Source organism: Athene noctua, chromosome 3 (genome assembly GCF_965140245.1).
Source record: "Athene noctua chromosome 3, bAthNoc1.hap1.1, whole genome shotgun sequence".
Lineage (NCBI taxonomy): Eukaryota > Metazoa > Chordata > Aves > Strigiformes > Strigidae > Athene > Athene noctua.
The window spans coordinates 35,711,656-35,736,166 of record NC_134039.1 but is presented as its reverse complement, the minus strand read 5'-3'; the positions used below and the strand labels follow the sequence as shown (position 1 = coordinate 35,736,166).

At 37.4% G+C, this 24,511-nt stretch overlaps 1 protein-coding gene across 1 annotated transcript in view; it reads left to right on the top strand.

Moving 5' to 3' along the window:
- The window catches only part of CFAP54 (cilia and flagella associated protein 54), a 121,560-nt gene that overhangs the window by 59,032 nt on the left and 38,017 nt on the right, over positions 1 to 24,511 (top strand). Inside the window, exons 33-48 of the mRNA XM_074901471.1 lie at positions 854 to 1,002; positions 2,578 to 2,808; positions 3,233 to 3,369; positions 5,070 to 5,260; positions 7,462 to 7,689; positions 7,901 to 8,124; positions 8,222 to 8,357; positions 10,031 to 10,145; positions 11,115 to 11,267; positions 11,785 to 11,982; positions 12,860 to 12,947; positions 13,393 to 13,599; positions 15,190 to 15,256; positions 17,343 to 17,525; positions 22,312 to 22,398; positions 23,483 to 23,605. Coding sequence (XP_074757572.1) covers positions 854 to 1,002; positions 2,578 to 2,808; positions 3,233 to 3,369; positions 5,070 to 5,260; positions 7,462 to 7,689; positions 7,901 to 8,124; positions 8,222 to 8,357; positions 10,031 to 10,145; positions 11,115 to 11,267; positions 11,785 to 11,982; positions 12,860 to 12,947; positions 13,393 to 13,599; positions 15,190 to 15,256; positions 17,343 to 17,525; positions 22,312 to 22,398; positions 23,483 to 23,605 — 2,517 coding nt within the window. The remainder of the gene's footprint in view (positions 1 to 853; positions 1,003 to 2,577; positions 2,809 to 3,232; positions 3,370 to 5,069; positions 5,261 to 7,461; positions 7,690 to 7,900; positions 8,125 to 8,221; positions 8,358 to 10,030; positions 10,146 to 11,114; positions 11,268 to 11,784; positions 11,983 to 12,859; positions 12,948 to 13,392; positions 13,600 to 15,189; positions 15,257 to 17,342; positions 17,526 to 22,311; positions 22,399 to 23,482; positions 23,606 to 24,511) is intronic.

Sequence of the window (24,511 nt, the reverse complement as noted above, 5' to 3'; positions counted from 1 at the left end):
ACTAGAGACATACATAATTACTAAAATTTGGGTTACAGACTGTAGTCCTCAGCTCACCTCTCCATTCTTAAAACCAGGAAGAAAAGTTGGTATAGGATTTATCTGAAAGACCAACACTTGTGAGGAATTTGAGATGAGTCAGAGTAATGCATTCCAAAACCAAAGAAAACTTGCCTTTTATCAGCTGCCCTTAAAAAAACCATGTTAATCGGAAATGCCTTGGGTAACATCACATTAAGAAAGGGAGATCAGTTTAGGCATTTTTGTACAATATGTTGTACTTACACTTTTTCATGAGTGGTTGTTCATGATTAACTCCTTGTACAGATATTCTAATTGCACAATGAAGGCTTTTTGTTCAGAATTATTTTAAAATAAATTTTTGCCTTTATTGAAAGGTAAGAATAATCTTAATGGATTTGTATTTTTTTGGAGGAAGAAGTTTCCCCCTCATAACCCTCTAGTAATGCTGTAATACTGCTAGTATCTGAGACGGGATTAGGGAAAGGGTTTTCTGTCTCAGTTTTTGCATTGCAGAGTTTTAGTATTTGTAGTTATAAGAAAAGAACTGTCTTTATTTTTGAGATTAAAAACACTAGTATATGAAAGAAAATATTTGGGGACATGGCTGGCTTTTTAGTGTTAGGCATTTGACACATACCTTCCAGAAAAACTGTAAAGCTTTCTGGAATATTAAATATTTCTTTTGCTTTGTTACTTTGAGAAACAGTTACAGAATTTATTTTCTGTTCTGTTCCTGCATAAACCAAACTGCTGTATACCTCAATTAATTGATAATGTAGGTATAAATAAGTATTTGAAGTATATTTAAGATTTTAATGGAACTTTTTAGAACATGGAGCCCTCACCTTTAAAGAAACCAGAGGCATCAAATTTGAAGAAACCAAGAAAAGAAGCCTTGAGTCCTATTCAAAAAAGACAGACTCTCAGACAGTATTTCATGAAACATCCAAACATAATGAACTCTTCAGAAGCACAAAGGTAAATGAACATATGTTGTCAGGTTCCTATATAGAACCAAAATATTTTGACGAAATTTGGTTTAATACTGAGTGTGTATTTTAAAACTTTTTTCTTTCAAGGGGATAAATTTGTGCACAGTCCACTCACTTCTTTAGTTTGATACCAAATTGACTTCCATTCTAGAGAACAAAACCTGTCTCATTTATATTTAAGAGAATAACTGTTGAAGATTTTGAAGTCCTTGTATTAATAATCAAATATTGTATTTCACTTGTGTTAGCTTGAGCATGTTGATTCATTGTCGTGAAAAAGTTATGTTAATCTGCATACTATAATGCTTTTCAAAATGTGTTGGGGAGCTTACCTGTTAGAAGTTTAATAAAGAATGTGTATTTCTTCCTGATGTTCAGGTAGTTTCAGAGTGATTTTTGCCATCCTTTTGCAAGTCTTTTTGGATTATCTGTTCTGAAGCTTTTGGAAAACTGTTTCTTGATAGAAACAAATGAAAATTAATTCACCTCTTCTTTTGGCAGATAATTGCATATACTTGGTTAATTTGCTAATAATGGTACCTTCTGACATAAAATAATTTGTATTATTCATTACCTGGTGCTTTGGTCATTTATGCTTCCAGCAATTAGCAAGTAGAAAACTAGTTAATATCTGAATATAAGCAATCACATAACTGATTCTGGAAGTGTTTTAAATAAAGAACCCCAGAAAAGTCTTCCATACACTATATTCTAAATATTTACCTAAACTGTCCAGTTTTGCTCCTCAACAGAAAAAAACCACTTCACTTAACATGACTTTCATGGCTTTCAGTGGAAGAGGGGATATTTAACTTATCCTGGGCTTTTTGCCTTTTCAGCTACTCTTTTGTCTCTTATTAATATTGCTGTATAATGTAATCAACATTGTATATGGTATACTGTTCTGCCTACATTATAAAGTTGGAAAACAGGCAGAAGATTAATTTATATTAATAAAGGGATCAGTTTACCATTTATAAAAAAGAAAAAATGATATTTGATTTGACTCCAGCATTGTATGCGTGCCAGGTAATACAGAATTGTTTTATCTGGCAGAGAAACATAAAAATCCCTATGGCTGGAAATTAAAGCCAGTCATCCAAATTTGAAATAAAATGTTTTCTTCACATTGAGGGTGATCAGCTATCAAAACACAACAATAAAAATAATGATCCAGATTTACAGTATAATTATAGACCCCCCCCATCTCCTGAACAGACTTTGTGAAACATGTTGTATTTGTTGTAATAATCTGTTTGGATGATTCAGGTACAAATAACTTCAGAGAGCTGTACTTTTTAGAAGTACTATGACAAATGGTAGTTGGTAAAATATGGTAGGATTTAGTGTGTGTTAAGTGCACTTAAAGAGGAAAAGCACAATTTCTTTTCTTGACTGCAGCAAAAATCCTTTTGCTAGAAATATGTCATATGCTTCTGAGTTAAGGCAGGTCTGTAGATATGCAATGGGATACTTCTGTGTATCGTTACCATGATTTTCTTTTCTAGAGCTTCAGGAAAACACAGTTTCATTTTTTGCTACTTCATATATCTTGGTTTAGGAAATGCAAGGAAGAGTTGCAAAAAGTAGCTCATCACACCTTAGTGGTACTGCTGAAACCAATTGTGAGTAATTACTTAAACCAAAAAAGGTTTCATCAAATGTGTCTTGAAGAGATGCCCTGGAGGTCTCAGATGAATATCTATCTGGCAGTTGCACACTACAACTTACTTAAAAAGAAACTGAAAGAGCAATATAACATTGGAATTTGTGGTTCACAGCATCTGGACAGGTATATCTTACTGCACTGGCAGTTATTGCTATTAATATAGATTATTGTGTTATTGCCATTAATGCAAACAAATTTGAATTACCATATCATCGATCAGTTTGTCATATGAACAGTTCAGCTTTCAAATGCAAATTGATTTACTATGTAACAAGTTTTGCTTTCCATCATATGGCCAGTGACAGGCACGTTTTTTGATTGCTCACTTGACTGGTCAGATGAAAGTTTTGAAATATACTACACTCCGCTGTTTTTTGGTTCCTTATAACTTTTGTCTATCATTTGTTATTTCTGATTCCTAAAGCTGCTGGAAAGTAATCAAAACTCACTTTTGAGAAATTAAATTTTGTATCTGTATATCAAAATTCTTTTTAATATTATATCTGGGGGGTTTTGTGTGCTTTCTTGTTTTTCTCCCATTCTGCAGTTACAATATTTTGGATCCTGAAATATTTTCCTTATATAATTCTGGCACTGTAGTGGTGAGAGAAGCTATAGAGAATAACATGAGAACACCAATTTCTCCTCTCCTTAAAAAGTCAGGAACGGCTGAAAACCAAACTTGTAAGAACTTTTAATGGAATCAATTTCAACTTAACTTTTTGTTTGTCTTAATTTCTGTCTTCACCTCTATCATTAGTTCTCCATATCACCTTTGGAAAGAAACTCATGCCAGTTTAAAGAGAAGATGTTTCTGGATTTCAGAAGTGTACTCTGTATTTTCTCTTTTTGGCATACCTAGTATAAAAGAAGTCATAGTCAATAATGGGGCATTTATAATAACTCTGAGCATTGTTTATTGTATTGATAAATGTTACTTTTTATAAGGTGGTTATTCTTTATCCTATACTTTAGTAACAAGTTTATAAATTCTAATAAAATAGTGATAATAGCTTTTGGTTTGCAGAAGTCATGCTACCTAAATGTATTAAATTGATAATATTCCAGATTATTCTAATGCAATCACAATTTTTATCAGTTTCTGTTGTTAATTGGTCTGTAGTATTTCCTAACAGGTTAATAGTTTTCTGGGTCATTCTGTAAATCTTTCTTAAAATTATAGACTGAAGCTTATTATTATCTTTCAAATTTTAAATGGGATAATTTAGGAGTCTTTCTCTACTGCTTTCTCCCCAGTGTTTTCCTGTGGCAGAGGCTACCTCAAGATCAATTTTTTATCTTCTACCACTTCTACTGCAATTCTCTGTCTTTAACGTTTGACAGTTCTCTTATCCCAGCTATTTTCAATAATACCCTTTGAGGTTTCAGTAGGAGTCGGAAGGCTCCTGTTTGTAATAATTGTGAAATATAGGACTTTGATTACCTCAGACTTTGGTGATAACATACAAGTCAATGCAAAGTAGTCTGCCTAGCCACCGTAAGTTCAAGAAGCCACAAGCCCGATCTTTTCAATGGCACTTCAGGGAACACATTTTTGCCACAGCTGTAGAGAGCAAATTTCTCCAATCATTCAATGTAGGAGTTCCCTAGGAATCAACCATCCTCTCTGCCTTTTCCAAGGAGGTGTGACAAAAACTAGCAGTTGAATTAATTGGTTCTCTTTGCAACAGCTTACTTTTAGTTAATACTCTTTTGTCTTGATGGTAACAAGTTACTGAGAACAGAGTCACTGAAAGTTGCTGAAAACTAATGAAAATCCTGTTTACTACCTCCTAGCCTTTGCAGCAATTCTGAATGAAAGAATTTAATGAAGTGTGTAGTTTGCCATAGAGTGCAAATACTGTTTAGCTTGAAATCGGCTTCTGCCTGAAACCTATAGCTCATATATTACAGTATCCCACTACCATGAACCTTTGTGTTTCCCCTTGGAGGATATTTGATATTGAATAAAATAATGAAGCAGTTCTACACATACCACAGAATTTGTCAGAAATTTTTCCTTCTTCCTAACTTCTCCTTTTAAGAGGCCTCCGTTTCAGAAAGGTTCTTGGGAGCTTGCCACCTGGTGATTTCTTCCTAAAATTCCCTTCTGTGAGGGTTGTCTTTTGGCTTTGAGGCTGAAAACTATTTGGTACACATTATAATTTTGGTCAAAGTTTTCTTTATCCTTGCTTTTTCCAGTGCTTAAGTAAAAGCATCTTATCTTTTAAATATCATAACCTTATAAATATGATAACCTTAACACTGGCATTTCCTAACATTTAAGTATTTAGCTGCCACAGGAAAATCCTAGCTGCTTGATAGTATTTTTTTCTTTTTGAGAACTTTAATTCATTTTTAACTACTGAACTTTTTGTCTTCAGGTACAGATAAATCTTCTGAGCACAGCATTAAACTGAGTGGAAGAGATACTTCTCATACTTCTCAAACTCAAACAACAAACGATACAGAAATATCTGTCTCTCATTCCCCCAAAGAATACAACCAGTTTCTGTCAAATACCACTTTACTGGAACATTTTACAAAAATCTTTTTGCATTTAAGAAGAGCGGTGGTAAGATATGCTTTCTTATTAAATATTTTATTACTAAGCATTGCATTACAATACTTCAAAAAAATTTGATGGGAAAAAGCAATGATTTCTCATCTTCTGCAAAATGTCCAAGTATAGTATATAAAATGTCAGACATATCACCTATCATAGTGTATATTTCTATCAAACATACAACAAATTATATGAATGTTTTATTTTTCATTTAGTCTTTGTAACTTTCCTTCTCATGTTTGTTAAATCTTTCTGAAAATACTTGGCAGACTTACCTTTCCCTTTATGGGTCCTAGTGAATGCCTTGGTAGTATAAACAGAAGGACCAGTGATTGAAAGGAAATGCAGACTGACTACTCTTCCCATAAACCCTTCTAAAACCAAAAAAACCCACATGTATAGGTGGTGTGAATTAATTTTTATCGCTTAGCACACAAAAAGCAACAATTAAATTCAATTATAAGTTAGTGCCTTTATGAAAATTTCCTAATTGAGGTTCTATAATGCTTTATATAAATTGAAATATTGAATGATCTGTTATTAAGGATGATTCATAGACTGTATTGTGGTTTGAGCCCAGAGTGCCATGCAGCCACTCACTCACCTCTTTTCCCTCAGGAATGGGAAGGAGAAAATAAAGCAAAAAGGCTTATGAATCGAGACAAGGACAGGGAGAGATGACTCCCCCATTATGGTCATGGGAAAAAGACAGACTGCTTAGGGGAAGAAAAAGAACATCACTTTAATTCAGACACTAACAACACTTAACAGTAGGACAGTGAGAAACATTACCACATCTTAAAAACACCTTCCCCCACCCTCCATTCTTCCTGGGCTCAGCTTTGCTCCTTGATTTCACTACCTTCTCTCCTCTCCAGCAGCACAGGGGGTCAGGGAAAGGGGGGTACAGTCAGGGGGAGGTACAGTCAGGGGGGTACAGTCAGGGGGGGTACAGTCCTCAGGGAAGGACTCCTCACACTCTTCCTCTGCTCCAGTGTGGTGTCCCTCTCATGGCAGACAGTCCTTCCACGGCTACAACTCTTCTGAGATGCTCCAGTGTGGGTTCCCACTGTGTGTTGCAGTCCTCCCAGCACCCAACTACAACAGTGGGAGCTTCTTCCCACAGAGTACCAGCCTTCTTCAGGCTCAGTCACCTGCTCCAGCATAGGGTCCTCCATGGGCTGCAGGTCGGCGTCTGCTTCACCAGTGACCTCTGTGGGAATTAGGGGACAACCTGCTGTCTCACTATGGGCTGCAGGGGCACCGGCACACTTCCCCCCCTTACTCCTCCTTTCTTCCATTGACCTCTGTGTTCACAGAATCACAGAATCATCTAGGTTGGAAAAGACCTTGAAGATGATTTAGTGCAACCATTAACCTCACACTGACTGTTCTCAACTACAGCAGATCCCTCAGCACTATGTCAACCCGACTCTTAAACACCTCCAGGGATGGAGAATCCACCACTGCCCTGGGCAGCCCATTCCAACACCTAACAACCCATTCTGGAAAGAAATGCTTCCTAATATCCAGTCTAAACCTTCCCTGGTGCAATTTGAGGCCATTCCCTCTTGTCCTATCGCTTGTTACTTCGTTAAAGAGACTCATCCCCAGGTCTCTGCACCCTCCTTTCAGGCAGCTGTAGAGGGCGATGAGGTCTCCCCTCAGCCTCCTCTTCTCCAGACTAAACACCCCCAGTTCCCTCAGCCTCTCCCCATACGACCTGTGCTCCAGACCCTGCACCAGCTTCGTTGCCCTTCTCTGGACACGCTCGAGTAATTCAATGTCCTTTTTGTAGTGAGGGGCCCAAAATTGAACACAGGAATCGAGGTGCGGCCTCACCAGTGCTGATTACAGGTGTGACCATAGGTTCACATAGGTCTCCTCCTCACAAGTCCTCCTTACAACTCCTCACAAATCCTCCCAGGTTCCCCTTCTTTAATACATTATTGCAGAGTCCCAGCATTGCTAAATGGCTTGGCCTTGGCCAGAGGTGGATCTGACTTGGAGCTGGGGGAGCTTTGAGAAGCTTCTCACAGGGGGCCACCACTATAGCCCCCTTCCCAGCTATCAAAAACCCCCACCACACACACGAACCCAGCAGACTGTAACTTTGAAAGATTATTTATACCTAAGCTTTGCAATAAAAGAATGAAGCTTATAATTTCTGTGTTTCCAAAGTTTAATTGTCTTTTGAATTATATGCATAGGTTCTTGCTCACCGTGGTGGCCACTGGACATTGCTTCAGAACGCCTGTCGAGAACTTTGGAACTATACTCAAGAATTACAACTGATTGCTAACCATTCACATTCCCATATGGATGCATTTCCTATTAACCAAGGTTTTATTAGGAACACCATCTGGTTGCCATTTTATTTGGCATCAGACATGATCATTGACATGGTAACTGAACTACAAGCAAGCAGGTCTCTTAAGGTAAAAATTGTTTGTATTAAGACAGTATACTCTTTATTATCATATCTTCAGTAGAAATAGTTTTCTTTCTCTTGCATTATATTCTGATATCTCCAAGTTATTCTCTGTAACAAGTTCTTAGAAGATTACAGTATTTTCTAATCTTTATAATTTGATTTGTCCTAAAAACAACTTTGAAAATAACTGTTGGAATAATGTTTCTTTACTGTAGATTGTGGATCCTGAAGGAGACTTCTGCATTCCCAGTTGTTTAGGAGGTATTATGGATGAGAATGGTGGTTCTAATCTCCATCCACAGTCTCCCCTGGATGATGTGAATGTGGTTGACTTGAAATGGATATGTAATCTGATTCTTAAAACAGTAGAATTGTTATATCAAATGCAGAAGTGGGAAGCACTGGTTCACATAGCTGTACAATTTAACATATTCACACAGTAAGTTTCACCAACTCTAACAGAAACTAGAAAGCAACATTATATAGTTAAATATACTGTTATTTTGCTTAATTACTATACTTTGCTTTTTTTTCAGTGAGAGATACACAGAACAAGTGAGTCCGCTGCTGGTGTATGCTCAGAGGCAGCTGCTGGAAAGGATACAGAAATTCAGTGGCCCATACATCCATGAATCTCACTTCATAAAATATCTGTCTGATAATGCACATAAGGTGAACGATAGATTTCTTTTTTGGGCACTGATTCTTAATGTGACCTAAATATGGAGAAATACTTTCCCTGATTAGATCAATATGTTTTTTCATAATGTTCACAAATAGTAAATTATAATAAATTAATAAACATGATTGAAGTGCATGAAAAGGCTTATATGACTTGATTCCAGCAGCACCAGAGGTCTAGACTTGATGACCCAGAGAACATTTCTTCCATGCATAATGTACCCATTCCATATTATGACCCTAAATCTAATTTCATTTTACTTCTTTAGTCTTTTAACCTGAAAACATTTATTTGGATATTGCTCAATCTTTGTGATTAATTAAAATTAGGTACAAAGAGATTGCTTTGTTTCTGCATTGAAACACTGCTCCTAAAGACCAAAATTAATCAAATTGCCTTACCCAAACACAATACCAATAAAAAAAATTTGAAAAATTTGATCACCAACAAGAACCACCTAAGCTGCTCAGCAAGTTCCTCTCATTAAAAGCCATGGCTCTACATATTCATTAAACTGACATTTCCACTTGGAAATTTTTCATGGAATTAGCTATTAAAAATTGGGATTTTCCTTTTTTTTAACATAAGATTAATTTCTAAGAAGTTTTTCTAAAGTCAGTCACATGGTTGATATTTTTAATATGTTTCTATTACTAATATAAACACAGGACTTGAAGAAGAGGGGTGTAAGTGGGGTTTGGAATTCCAGAGGGATTTGTTTTGAACATGAACCTGGGGTTCATCAGGCACTGCCTTGCCTAGAGGCAGCACACTGCTGCCCAGGGCTTGCAGGGACTCAGAAGGCACTCCTGGCTTGCACAGGGCAGCTAAGGTGCTCTATCTTGTCTCTCTAAGGCTGCTTCCTGCTGACTTCTTTCAGGCCCTGCTGGTCAGAACATAGTCCTTTGTCTAAAAAAGGGCAGTGTGGCAAACCACCACATACCACTGTAATCTGAGCAATGTGGGAAAGTAATCATAGTTTTTAAAGACAATTTACAGAATAAAGACTAATGTTAGTTAATATTAATAAGGATTGTTCAAAAAAGACATCATCAAGTTAGAAATTTGGAGGGTATGGCTACATTTCACAATGCAGTGCCATTTAAAGTGTCTAGAACTAACTCTGGAGTGGTTCTTTGGCTTCTGAAGTGGTGTAGTTACATTAGCAAAATAAAATGTCTGTGCTGGATTAGCCCTTTATAGAAGTCTGGAAGTTTGCTTCTCTGACAGGGTTAGACTGCTGCTGTTATTTGCTTAGAGCTATTTTGTATACCCCTATGCAGCATTGCATTGTGCTTTACAGGTGGTGTGCTCTTTAGGCATACTTACACTGACAGGTTCTTTGCAAGCATGCATTTATCCAGGCAAAGAAAGGTGGAATATTTGCTGAACATCAATGAGTTGCTCATGATTATGGCAAATACCAAATAAGATACAAGTTTAATTCATTAACCTCTAAACACTTATATGTTATATCCAATATTTAGGTGTTGTGAATGTTTCACCTCTTCCTGACAAGGGTACTAGTTATGGGTCATTGGAGTCTTTGTAAATAAGTCCTCTCTTATTTTATCACGACTGAGTATTTAGATTCTTAACTTTAAGCACCAAACATTGATTTATCTGAATATTATTCAGTTATGAAACAAAACTTACTTTTTAGATGAGCTGCAGAAACTACATAGGGCAGAAATTACAGCTGCCTGTTGCCCGTTCTTCTAGTGAAGAGATTTTTCCTGGACGCTTTTTCTATCCTGAGATGAAAAATGATTATACAGGTCAGAACACCTTTCCTTTTTTTCACACTGGATAATTTTTTTTCCTCCTTATCATAGGTCTTCCACTGCTCCTTTAATCTGTTTCTTTTAATATAAACTCAGTTTTGTCTTCAAATTATTATTGATATTTTGGATGGACAGTAATGTTGTCAAGACCTTTCCAAATATATTCAGACTATATCTGAAAGCAGAGAAATGTAGTTGTCATCCAGATACCAGATGACCTACAGAATGTTGAGTTTGTCCAGTTTTCCTTCAGTATTGTAGGATATCCAGCAATATACCCAGAAGTTAATGTGAACCTGCACTGTTATCAGTAGAATCAATAGAAAAACTGAAGTGAAATATAAAATGACAAAACACCTCTTTTACCCACAGTTGTTCTTTTCAGTCAGGATCATGTTATAGTCATTAATGGAAGTTTGTAAAGCATGGTTCTTCGTATCACAGATATGTTAACGCATTGCACACCAGACCTTGTGTTGAATTCAGCTAAGGAAGGTCATCAAACAATAAATAATGCTGTATGTAAGAGAAATAGATAATATTATGCATTCAGAGGAGAGAGCATGCCAACTCACAGGTTTGGTACATAGAAGCTACGGTAATTATAGTAAATAGGATCAACAGTTGTAGTAAAAGATTTTTTTCCAGACTTCAGATTCTAGAATTCAGAGCAGATTGCTGAGCTGGGGCATGCCCAGAGCAGATGGAATTCAGGGAATATAGATGTCATGTGACAACTAAAATGTAACACTGAAAAAGATATGAATGCTCAGAAGTGTTCCTGGTAGTCAATAATTTTGCTTTAATTCATAATTCAACAGGAAACACAGGTGACAATTACGTTAATATATTTCAGTTTTGAAGTTATTGACTTGTCCAAATACATGTTTTGCAGCATGATTTACTAAAAGTATATATTTATGTAATGCAAAATTGTTCTCCATAATTATTAATTCCTCTTAGATCGCAGTCGAGTAAAAGCCCTAGTTTATGTACCTCTTGATGTGAATGATACACTGAAATGTTTTAGAGAAACTCTACAAAAATCTAAATATCACAGCAGAGCACTGAGACACAGCAGAAAACTACTTTCATTATTTCTTGCACACACACAAGGTGAGTTATTTACTCAAGGGTTTCTCAATAAAGTGTGTATGCAGTCAAAATAGTAAAAAGTGAAAGGAATAGATTTTTTTTAATTAAAGTTTTATTTTTTATTGACAATTAGGAAAAAATAGAATATAGAGTTATATATGAAGTTCTGTAAGCACAAGCTCTAAGCCCAGTTTCCTATGATTTGTGTCTCATGGTTGGATGACAAATTTTTTTTCATGCAGCTGTGTCAATTGTCTGTCTGCAACCAAACCTCTGTCAAGGGACTGGCTGCCGCATCTTCCCAAGTTTATTTTCTCTAACAGAGCACATATTTTCATTTGGTTGCACTGACCAATGAGATATGTCCAATGAGTTTAATTAGGAGACACATGGACAGAATTGTAGCATAGGAAACCAGATAAAAATAGGGTACACGGGAATTGTATATTTGAGTAATGTGGCGTGGAAATATTTGTAGTGCTGGAAATAGCATAATACTTTTCCAAACTGATCATATAAATCACTTTTTCTGGCCTAGAAAATGCTGGAAGAGCAATCAGCAGCCATATCTCTTCAAATAGAAGGCTGGAATTTAGTGTGGGAGCTGAACTGATGTTTCTACCAACACCACGTGACCTTTCTCAAGAAAAATTTAATTTCTCCAGTATGGTTGAGAGTAAGCCAATACCACAATCACAGCTTTCAGTAATTATCTCTTCCTATGAACAAACAATTGGTAATTTTTTTCATAAATTTCTGTTTACAGCTAAGATGTAATATCATTCTGCCTATCTGTGTTCATATATGTTTATTCCAATGTTATTTTCCTCTGTCAAACAGCTATAACTGAAAGCTGATTTTCAGAAATACCCAACCTTCTTTCTGTTGATTCAGAAAATTTGTATTAGATCCTAAACAAGACACTAGCTGGTTCATAACCTCTACAGTTATCTCATCTTATGAAAAAGTATTACTTCATTGGTGTTATACTGGTGAATCCCAAATTAAAAATCTGCTGTAATGTTTAGCAAATTAATTTTAATTCCAGGATAGGTTTTTTTTCTGGCAAACAGACCTTTCTGATCCTGTGCATTTGAATATGAGACCTAGTTGCTTGGCTTCCATCTTACATTTTAGTATGGCTTTACTCATACAGTTACAGCTCAGCATTATTACCTGCTTTTGCTGTCTGACGAAATAGGTGATGTGTCACAGGTCAAAAGATGCTGTAAGTGGTTTTGTTTGAAGTAAGGGATCCAGAAATGAGCCAGGGAGAGTGCTGCTGTGCTGTATGCAGGCAGTTTTGTTTAGCAGGGAAAATGGCCTGCTTCCCAGTTTATCTCTTGAAATTTGACAGGTCTGAAAAATAAAAATACAAAAGCTTAGGTAAAGAGGTCCATAAGTAAATCCTACTCCTGTTTTTAAAGTTAATAGAAATAAGGAATCATACATTTGAAGATAAAATATACAAGCCTAGTAAATCTTTCAAAAAATACTCATGCACTGAATTACATGTGAATGCATGTCTACTTCTCAAGCAAAATTTGTTCAAGATTCCGTAACTGATTTAATTATGTGGCAATATTTTCTTCTAACTGATTAAAAAATAACAGGAATCCTTGAAATAAACAACCAGAGAGACCTCAAGGTTCAGGCTCTGCATGAACTTGGAAATCTTCACTTTTATGCTGGAAACAAAAGGTACAGAGTTATTGGATTAAAAAAGAGCATTGTTTAATTTTTTTCGATTGGCATTCATATACCCTTCAACTGTCTTGTAGGTTCTTGTGCTGTCCTCAAGTCCACATAACTCCTTTCCTCTAACTCACTATTAGCTATATTTTGAGAGGCTTTTTTTACAGAATTGTTTATTTTTCTTAGCTAGCTAATTGCAATTAAGCAAATTAATTAAGCATCTGTATGTTTTTAAGAAATAGTATATATTGCTTGACAATTTAATTTTAATATGTCCCAATAAGTCTGTTGACCAGAAATGCTATCTTTTTGTGTTGTAGAAAGTGTATTTCAGTTTTTGGCCTAATCAGAATTAGTTATATCTCAGTCAATAAAGGTAAAATGAAGTGAGCCTTATCTTCCGCTTTGGAAAATGTCAGCAATATGATGAGACCATTTTTATGTGTTACAGAGCTGCTTTTAAGTGTTGGTGTCAAGCCCTTGATGAAACACTTAACATGGCTGATGCTCTTAAAAACTGGCAAGAGTTAGGTCTTCCAAAAAATTCTACAGACTGTTTTGCAGTTGGAAGATCAACTGATATTAGTCAGAAGTTTCTTTCTCAGGCTGGAGTTTGGGGATGTTTACATGCAGCAGTCTTAGTGGCTAAAATAGCTCAGTAAGTATTTTATCTATATATGTACTTCTTTCATATTTTGAACAAATTGCTCCTCTAGGACAGTAGGAAACTTGAAATTAATTTAAAAACACTAATGAGTAGCTATAAAAAAGCAAAGGAACTTTTCCTTTCAGGAAGAAAGTTGCTCTTTTGGAGAATATTATTTGTTCCCTTTTCTTGAGTGTTCATCTTTGATCATAATTGCAGCTGTATATTATATGGAGAGATCACTGAAATAAAACAAAATGCTAAAAAGTCATAAGCACAAGGATTTTACAGTCATATTGATTTTCAATTGAAATACCACATCTCCCAAGTCATTGCTCATATTAAATATTAATGTATCTCGAGGGCAGATTTACTGCCTAAAGTACTCATTTTCTGGTGAATTACAACTAAATGAAATTTGAATTACTGTATTAAAGTCTACCATCAATAAATATTTCTGTCCACTACTCCTTGACTGCTGGCAGAACACTATGGATGCAATTCTGCACTATCCCTCAATGTATTGTTCTATATAAGAATGTACAAAATATAAAATTTAGAGATGCCTAAGCCAGCTCTCAATGACCTTAGAAGCATTGTACCCATGAAAAGACAGAGCTTCATCTGAGTAAACTGTCTTACCTGAGAAGCAGGTCATATTAATAGCCCTGCAAAATATCTGTAAACTAGGGTAGCTTTGAGAGTATCAACATGGGTATTTTAGGATCAAATGGCATTGCCACACTCCAAATTATCACCCAAGAGGAAAAAGACTAAGTTTAAGTTGATTCTAAACCACAGCTCTTCTATTTCTGAGATGTGGTGCAGTCTCAGGTCCAATTAGCCAAACCCAATCCCTAGCTGCTTTTACAGGGGCTTGTGGCACATGTTTGCTGCACTGTGTATTATCCCTTTACTACTACTATGTCCATTCCACGTCCTGGCAGGGATGCGGAGAGAGCTATCCTCTTGGCTTTCCCCTCAGGCAGATCTTTTCTATTCAGACCTGACTTGGGCTGTTAGTCATATTTCTCTTGAGTTGCTCTTTCTAGAGCAACTTAGTTTCAGGCTGTAAAATGCAGATTAAAGGATACCAATATTGTATTAAAGGATTTCTAATATTGTAGATCAGAGGAGTACCCCACCACCAGGATGGTTTAATGCTCTGATGAGGTACTGTGTGGGAGTCATTTAATCTAGCTAGACACCTACCATTTGAAAGTCCTAGTGCTAGTTATCTTATGCTTCCTTTATGAAAAGAAATAAACTTTTAAGGTGTGAGTTGTTTGACCTGCTTTATCTTTCTAGTTTTGTACAAGGTGAATTTTGCATTTAGATTGCCTGTTTCTCTCCTTTAACTTTAAAGAGAATCTAGGCAACACTCTTCATCTAGGTATGTCTTTAGTCAAACACTTCTCCCTTTGCATGGCATGGCTGAGCACCTATTTATAGAACAGGCAGCTGTTTGGAACAGGCAACTGTTCTCCAATATGGAAAATATCTAGATTGTGTTGCTATCATTATTATACTAGATTAAAAAAGAGCTTGAATAGTTTATACTGATGGGCACATTCATATTTCTTATTATTTGTTGTACTTTAGGTATACAACAACATCAAAGATAAGATTAAGAACTAAATACTGCTATTTTTCTGCTATACTATTTAAGGTAAGAATACAGTCTCAGGTGGAAATTCACAAAGTTGGCAAATTGCTTCTAAAATTTAAATCTCAATAACCTTCTATTAAAATATGTCTCTTTCCATTTTGATTATAAAGGAAAACTGGAGAGCAGAGGTAGTTGACAATTTATGCACATTAGATTAGATGTTTTTATTCTCTGTTTTTAATGTTATTCCTGTATTATAGTCTAAAAATTATCACTTCAATAAGAGGCTAGTGTCTCAGAGAAATAATGAAATACTGAAAAGTGAAGATGGCTAAAATATTAGGCAGGGAAGAGCTGGATGGCATCAACAATAGCACAGTGCTCTTTGTCAGATCTGTACAGGGTCTTCACAGATCGTCATAAATTTTCAACCAGGAAACAGACTCTTTAGAAAAAGAAATTTTTGAATGTTTTTGGCATTGAAAGATACTGGTTTGTAATACTAAAATCTCAGCTCTGTAAGAAGTTTGCTCTAAAAAGAGAGGATAGTCAAAATGATTTAGTTTCATTTACAAAGAAAATAAGATCATTTAAATGGTTTGAAAACTTTCAGAAAGCAACTATAGAGGGAAAAAAGGGTTTTAGTTTACTTTTAAAATGAAGTTTTAAGATGCCAGTAACAAAAGTGATACAGGATGAGGAACTGCAAGTATTCTGCCAGACATACTCCACTGGGATCAATGCTTACTCATCCCAGTACAGCATCAGAAAGTTAGTTGGCTTCCAAAACAAACCAATGCCACTTTCTAACAACTTATGCTAGCCATGGTTGTGACTGTGTGACCTGTGCTAGGCCACATTTAAAACCTCAGTAAGTTCAGCAAAGGGAGAGCAAGTTGAAGAAACAAAGGTAAAGAAGAATTTTAACTAGCTTCTAGCACTGTAAATGCAGGTGGTAAAAAGCTGAATGATTTTGATTCCTTCTAATGACAGAAATACTAGTAAGCATTTGTTCCAGTTGTATAATGGTAGAAATAATTGTGACTTGACTGAAGTGGGTCTGATATTGAGATGGGAGCAGCTTGCAGGGTGTCTTGAAATATATAATCAATTACTGTCACTGTACCTTGTGAGTTCAAGCCCATAATTTGTTCCTTGGTTTGGAAAGCTTTTATAACATTATTTAAATTCCACCTCTGGTATAGGCTTTAGGCTTGTTAATATCTCAGATCTGACTATGTAAATGTTATTTCTCTAGCATATCATTGCTAATTACAACAAGATGAACACAATTGGGAAGGAATATCCAACATCAGACACAGTTAGCATTCCTTCCTTTTAAAGGAAGAACATTTACTTCCTTAAAGTTCACATCAGTTTTAAGTTGCATGATTTAAGCTGTACTAGCTGACCCTGTTAAAGGCGGAACTAGGGTGGAGTTAGCTTTTAACTGGCCTTGAAGTCAGTAACTCTCCCATAAACAATGGCTGAGGTGATGGCAAGGCAAGGACTTAAGGCTAAATAAAATCAAACTAGCTTTCTTAGCTGGTTGGGAAAATAAGAAGATTTTTCTTCTGATGGAAGACATTTTTCATGAAACATCTGCAGATAGGTAAAGAAATGTTGGAACACATCCCCAGAATCATCTCAACAAATTTTTCCTATGCATTTTCCTTGATTATGGAGATGTTTGAATCAATTATTAAGTTCTTTCTGTCTGCTGATCAGAGGCTTACCCTAAGAATTATCTAAGAATTATGCAGTGTTTCCAGAGATTTATTTGGAATGCTTTGACATGGAATCGGAGAGAAACACCATTGGCTCTTTAGGAAGATACCTGGGGAGTACTTCCTGAGGAATGATTTTTTTTCTACACCTAGATTAGTTTTTCTCTTTTGCTTGGTCTATGAAATACTGTCCTTAGACTATTTACAGCCTAGTTTTTTTCTTCTCTGCCAAGTTCACAAATAAAGCATTTTTCTCTAAAAGGATTTTTCATGGTTTTATTTGGAAACAACTGGATACTTAACACATTGACTGAGTTTCATTTATGAAATCATTTATGAGTCTCAAAGGTTGGAGTTTTATAGTGTTTCACTAATGGCTATACATCTTTTCACAAGTAGTTCATTATTATTACTTTCAGACCCTGTTTAGAGCTTCTCTTCCACATCCAACATCTGACTGTGACTTTGCACAATATGAAGCAAGTATGCTTATTCCTGGTATTGACTTGTTCTCTGATCGCTACAGAGCTGATATCTCTACTGTAGTTGCAAGTCTGAGTTTCATTATGTTTGAACTACATTGTGTGAAACAAAATTTAATAGTAAGTATTACTTTTATACTCTGGAAAGGAATTTTAAGACACAAAGTCTTATTTTTTTGTGTGGGTGTACTTATGAGATACCTCAGAAAGTCTAGCAAGATACCGGTATGGTCAGGGTCTGTGGCACTGAGATAGAGGCATGGTATAGGTTGCTGCCTACAATTTTTAGAATATACATGGTACTTGTTTATTCAGAAGATGACAATCCATGGTCCACTTAGCTTGGGCATTTTAGAGGAAATTTCCTATTACATACAGTTTGAAATACACTGTACTGAGAATTACTTTAAATGCAGTAGGTCCAGAATGCTTTCAATAATTTTACTTTCACATTCAGTAAATAAAAGTCCTTTCTGCCTTTCTCCTTCTCACCTTCTCTTATCCCTCTGTATGGAGTGTTTTTACAGCTTCCCTCTTATGTTGATCATGTACTTATTTCCTCCATTTAATGACTGACCACTTCCACTTTAATCCAACTTCTTTCAAAGGTGCAGTGCTGTACATTGGAATAAATAGATTGAATTGCTTACTAGTTCTGAAAAAGGTGCAGTTCTACCTTTGTTCCTATTTGGTCCTGTATGCTCTAACAGATTTTGATGTCAGGCAATTATTGTATACCTCTATAAATTAACTCTCAACATGATAGAAAACTCCCCAGCAGAAAAGTAGATAGTTTCTCCTTCTTTAATGAGTTGAATTCCCTTAAGGAAAGGTCCTGAAAGTGGCAGAGCCAGTACAAGGGAGGGGAAAAGATTGCATGGCTGGTAGCAGGGAAGTAAGAAAAGATTAGGGGGCAGAGATGGAAGAGGAGCTAGGAGGTGGCAGAAAGATGTTACTCCTTTTTTGTCAGCAAGCCATTTGTTGTATTGATTTCTTCTGGAACTTCAGAATAAGTATCTCTCTTACCTCCTGTTGTTGCTTCTTGCCATCCTGCTTTACTGGAGTTCACTTTGTTATTAAGCTTTGTCTAACTGACCTCACTGTGGGAGATCGAGATCAAGGAGCAGACAGTTACCTGGAGGCAGGGACACTTAATTTGACTTCTTGCTTCATGTGGCCATGCACATTTTTGATTCTTCTTACACTTGTACTAGCAGAATATAGATTCAGGTCATAAAGCTATTACAGTTTCAGTAGGATGAGAGCTTCATTTCCACTGAATGCTTAATATGTGGGAATGTTTTGAATGGTGAGCATTAAGTTAATTTTATACCTAAATCAAAATACATCCAGACTCAATTTTTATTAAAAATAAAACTTCAAAGACTAATTTTGCTGAACTACTTCAACTTTAGGAAGGACAGGCAGGAGACAAGGAGGGGGTGTTGTCCTCTATGTCAGTGACCAGCTGGAGTGCATGGAGATCCACCAGGGGATGGATGAAGAGCTGCTTGATTGAGAGCTTATGGGTCAGGATTAAAGGGAGAGCAGGGACAGGTGACATTTTAGTGGGGGTCTGCTACAGCCACATGACAAGGAAATCCGAACGGATGAAGCCCTCTATAGACAGATAGGAACAGCCTCACATTCACAGGCCATGGTCCTCATGGGGGACTTCAACGACCCTGATATCTGTTGGAGGGACAACACAGCAGGGCACAAGCAATCCAGGAGGTTCCTGGGACACACTGATGATAACTTCCTTCTCCAAGTGACAGAGAAGCCAACAAGGAGAGGTGCTATGCTGGACCTCGTCCACACCAACAAGGAGGGTCTGCTGGGAAATGTGAAGGTCAGGGACAACCTTGGCTGCAGTGATCATGAAATGGTGGAGTTCAAGATCCTTAAGGCAGTGAGGAGTGCGTACAGCAAGCTCACATCTTGGACTTCAGGAGAGAATACCTCGGCTTCTTCAGGGATGTGCTTTGTAGAATACCATGGGATAAATCCCTGGAGGGAAGTTGAGCCTAGGAAAGCTGGTTAATATTCAAGAATCACCTCCTCCAAACTCAGGAGTGATGCATCCCAACAAAGAGGAAGTCAGGTTAAAATGCCAGGAAGCCTGCATGGATGAACAAGGAGCTCCTGGACAAACTCAAACACAGAAAGGAAGCAAGGACAGGTAGCCTGGGAGGAATACAAAGAAATTGTCTGAGCATCCAAGGATCAGGTTTGCAAAGCTAAAGCCCTGACAGAATTCACTCTGGCCGAGGACATCTAGGGGAACAAGAAAAGCTTCTATAGGTACATCAGTGATCAAAGCAAAACTAGAGAGAATGTGAGCCCTCTCTGGAAGGAAATGGGAGACCTGCTTACCCAGGATATGAAGGAAGCTGAGGTACTCAATGACTTTTTTGCCCGAGTCTTCACTGGCAAGGGCTCCAGCCACACCGTCCAAGTTGCAGAAGGCAAAGGCAGGGACCAGGAGAATGAAGAACCGCCCACTGTAGGAAAAGATCAGATTCAAGAACATCTAAGAAACCTGAAGGTGCAAAAGTCCATAGGACCTGATAAAATGTATCTTTGGGTCCTGGGGGCACTGGTGGATGAAGTGGCTAAGCCACTATCCATTATATTTGAGAAGTCACAGCAGTCCAGTGAAGTTCCTGCTGACTGGAAAAGGGGAAACATAACCCCCATTTTTAAACAGGAAAAAACCGAAGACCTGGGGAACTGCAGGCCAATGAGTCTCATCTCTGTGCCTGGCAAGATCATGGAGTGGATCCTCCTGGAAACTATGTGCCTGACAAATTTGATGGCCTTTTACAACAGGGTTACGGCATTGGTAGATAAGGAAGGAACAACTGACATTATCTACCTGGAGATGTGCAAAGCATCTGACACTGTCCCACAGGACATCCTTGTCTCTGAATTGGGGAGACATGGATGTGATGGATGGACCACTCGGTGGATAAGGAGTTGGCTGTATGGTTGTACTCAAAGAGTTGTGGTCAATGGCTCAGTGTCCAAGTGGAGAGCACTGATGAGTGTTCATCAGGGGTTGGTATGGTACTGGGACCAGCACTGTTAGTGACACGGACCGTGAGATTGAGTGCACCCTCAGCAAGTTTACCAGCAACACCAAGCTGTGTGGTGCAGCTGACACACTGGAGGGAAGGGATCCGCCATCCAGAGGGACTTGGACAAGCTTGAGAGGTGTACCTGTGTGGACCTCATGAAGCTCAACAAGGCTAAGTGCAAGGTCCTGCACAAGGGTCGAGGCAATCCCAAGCACAAATACAGGCTGGGTAGGGGATGAATTGAGAGCAGCCCTGTAGAGAAGAACTTGGGGGTGTTGGTTGATGAGAAGCTCAACATGACCTGGCAGTGTGCTCGCAGCCCAGAAAGCCAGCAGTATTGGGGGCTGCATCAAAAGCAGTGTGATCAGCAGGTCGAGGGAGGTGATCCTCCCCCTCTGCTCTACTCTACTCTACTCTACTCTACTCTACTCTACTCTACTCTACTCTACTCTCATGAGACCCCACCAGGAGTACTGCATTCAGCTCTGGGGCCCCCAACATAAGAAGGACATGGACCTGTTGGAGTGAGTCCAGAGGAGGGCCATGAAGGCTGGAGCACCTCCTCTATAAAGACAGGCTGAGGGCTGGCCTGGATAGATATCTGGAGATGGCTGGAGAGATAGTCTGGAGAAGGCTCTGGGGAGACATTATAGCAGCCTTCCAGTACCTAAAGGGATCTACAAAAAAGCCAGAGGGACTTTTTTCAAGGGCATGTAGTGATAGGACAAGGGGTAATGGCTTTAAACTGAAAGAGAGTAGATTTAGATTAGATGTAAGGAAGAAGTTCTTCACTGTGAGGGTAGTGAGGCACTGGACCAGGTTGTCCAGAGAGGTTGTGTGTGCTCCATCCCTGGAATTGTTCAAGGCTTGGTTGGATGGGGCTTTGAGCAACCTGGTCTAGTGGAAGGTGTCCCTACCCAAGGCAGGGGTTTGGAACTAGATGATCTTTAAGGTCCCTTCCAACCCAAACCATTTTACAATTCTATGATTCAGTGAAATATCAGTAGGAAACTCTATAAGTACAACTAAAACATTTGCCTCAAGCATTTGTAATCCAAATTCAGAAGTATTATGCTACTTTACGATAACTAAAAATGTATTGGACAAAAACTGTAACAAAGTTGTTATCATTTTCCAAGCTCAGGGACATTTTAAAATGAAGAAAAATTTAAAAGCTGAACAGTAATTAAATTTTGGAATTTCTTTCATTTTCAATAAAATTCTTTCTGTTAGGAAGGAATCTGCTTTTTCTGAAATAGCTAATAATAAAGCGTTTGTATACCTCACTAGAACTCAGTTTTAAAATGTCGTTAGCTGCCCCTACAAAAACCTTCAATTTGAAATGAATGCAGATAAATTTGTCAATAAGTCTTACCACCATCCAGTTTATTTTACAATTGGCATCATTTCACTTAGAGAGTTGCAGGACTTCACTGTATTTTACAAAGCTTATAGAATTCTATTATACTGTTACTTATACTGAAAAAATTGTTTGAGAAATCCCTTATATCAATGTCTTTTCAGTAGGTTTACTCACCAATGGCATAGTAAAAAATCCCACCTTGACTACAGAGAATAATTTGGGGAAACTTCACTTTCTACATTGTGAAGCACATATAAGATAGTGTAAGGGATTAGCTTTAGCCAGCTGATGATCTTTTAAACACATTCATCCTTCATAGAGCTTAAGAGAAGTAGTGGTGGTATGTGGCAGTGAAAGCAGTACTCCTATTAACTAAGTATTTGTGATATATAATTGCAATGTACATTTTTATAGTTGTACCCTTTATGACATTTATAACTAGACGACTAGTATTTTCCTACAGATTTTACCACTGTTCACTTTATACCAATACATTGTTTCTGAGATTTGCAAGGACCCAGATAAATGTATTGAAGGAAGAATCTTCAAGGTAATCAAACAAACTTTTTATCACAGCACGTTGTATTTCAAACACACTTTTAATTTCTTTCTTAAATGTAATCAATTTAATATTTCTTCATATATCACTATTATGAAAAGTAATCCTTTAAAGTTCAGCTGTTGCTTACTATTTCTTAGCACAACAGATTGCAGAATGGGACTATTTTCTAAATACAATTATTATTTGTATTCTCAGTTTTAGTAGGGTGTAGAATTATTTATACAATTTTACCGTTAATGTTCTACAGAGACTGTTAAGTACCTCAATCATTTCTTTCTGCTCTCTATTTAACAAGCATTCTCCTTAAAGATATGATCATAAGATTTTCCCTCTTAGATCCAAACTTTTTACTTGGTAATTTTTATCTTGTTCCACCATTCTTTTATATGTTTTCTTAAGTGGAAAACATAAATGATTTTTTTGTTCACAATGTTCACTTCTGGATTTGATATCAGTATCATGGTGAAACCAGATTGTCAGAGTTCTGGGAACAGACTTTTGTCATTTACTAATATTTGCTTGTTGGGTTTTTTTGTTTGTTTGTTTGTTTTTGTTGTTGGTTTTTTAATCCTTCCCTTTAAAAAAAAAAAAAATCCATTTAAAAAAAGCCATTTAAAAAAAAAAGAATATAACTTTTAGTAAGAGTTGAAGTATTATTTGGTTTAGTTATTTTCAGGAGACGCTGATACAGGTTAGAGAGAGTAGTTGAGTACTAGGAGACTAAGATGAGTAAAATCTATGAAACAAATTTTGATAAGGGGCTGATCTTGCACTGACTTTCAAAGCTCTAGCCAGATGGCTTAAGTTATTTTCATTTGTCAGGAGCAAGGTTTTGAAGAATATGTTTCTGGGTTTTTTTCATTCTTGTTTTTAAAAGTGAAAGACCCATCTTTGAGATTTCATTTATTTACTATAAAATGTGAAAGATTTCTTTCCACTGAAGAACATTCTCCATCAGTGTACTATTCCAGTAGCCAAATATACTTGAAAATTACCTTTGAATACATTTTATTTTGAGCAAAAATAATAACTGAAAATTATTTAAATCAAAGGCTCTGTTATTTTTTCACAGATTAAAGTACTTACAGATATAGGATTTTTTACGGAGGCCTTTCATGAACTGTCTTTGCTTAACTGTGGAGAGAGAATTCCATGGAAGATACCTGCAGGATACAGAAAAATTGAAGAAATGAAGGTAAATCAATCTATAACAGTTCTCTTCATGAAACTGCACATAGTCCACATCTGCAAGTTATTACACATTCCTAAAAAATTCCTAAATTTCTTTCAATAGGCAGATCAATAGTAGACATTGAATGACATTAATTTCTCTCACTGAACAACAGGAACAAAAATAAATTTGCTATTTTGTACAGAGACTAATACAGATAATGCTGTTGAAAAAGCAAGGTGTGATTTCATATATAGACATAAAAATTATGGATAGTGTTCTTGCTGCATTAATGGCAAAATTCCCACTGCCCCAGCCAGGAGCAGGGTGGCTGAGGGGCAGCCAGGGCAACCCCCAACCCAGGGCTTTGGGCACCTCTGTGGGGCCGGGGCAGGCCGAGGCTGTGCTAGGACATCAGCCTGCAGGTGGGGATCAGGATCAGGCCTGGTGAGGGGAACTGGGCTCAGACACAGCTCCAGAATGGCTGGCTGCACAGGGCAGTGGGGTCTGGCCAAGGCCAGGCCAGGATCTGGGCCCACAGGTGGGCCTGTCTTGGGGGGCCCATGGCAGGGCAGGGCTGTGGGGAGCTGGAGACTAGCCCTGCTGTGGCATCGCTGGGGCAGGGTCTCATGGCCCTGGGGGGCTGACATGGCGTTGTGGGCCATGGGCAGTTGGGCAGGGTCAAAAGAGCCCCAGGAGATGCTGGGCTGTAAGAGCTATTGGTGCCCTCAGAGCCTTGACACAAAGGTCACCCCAGGTCAATCTTTTTTATTTTCTCCATATCTAAACCCAAGTAGCGATCTTACCTTGATCACCAATGTGCTACAAGGTTATGAATCTGTTAACAATTGATCTGGGCTTCTTTGTCTTACCTATGAGCATACCTGTGCAGGCAGATATAGTCCAGAGCTATTAGGCAAGCTTCCTCCA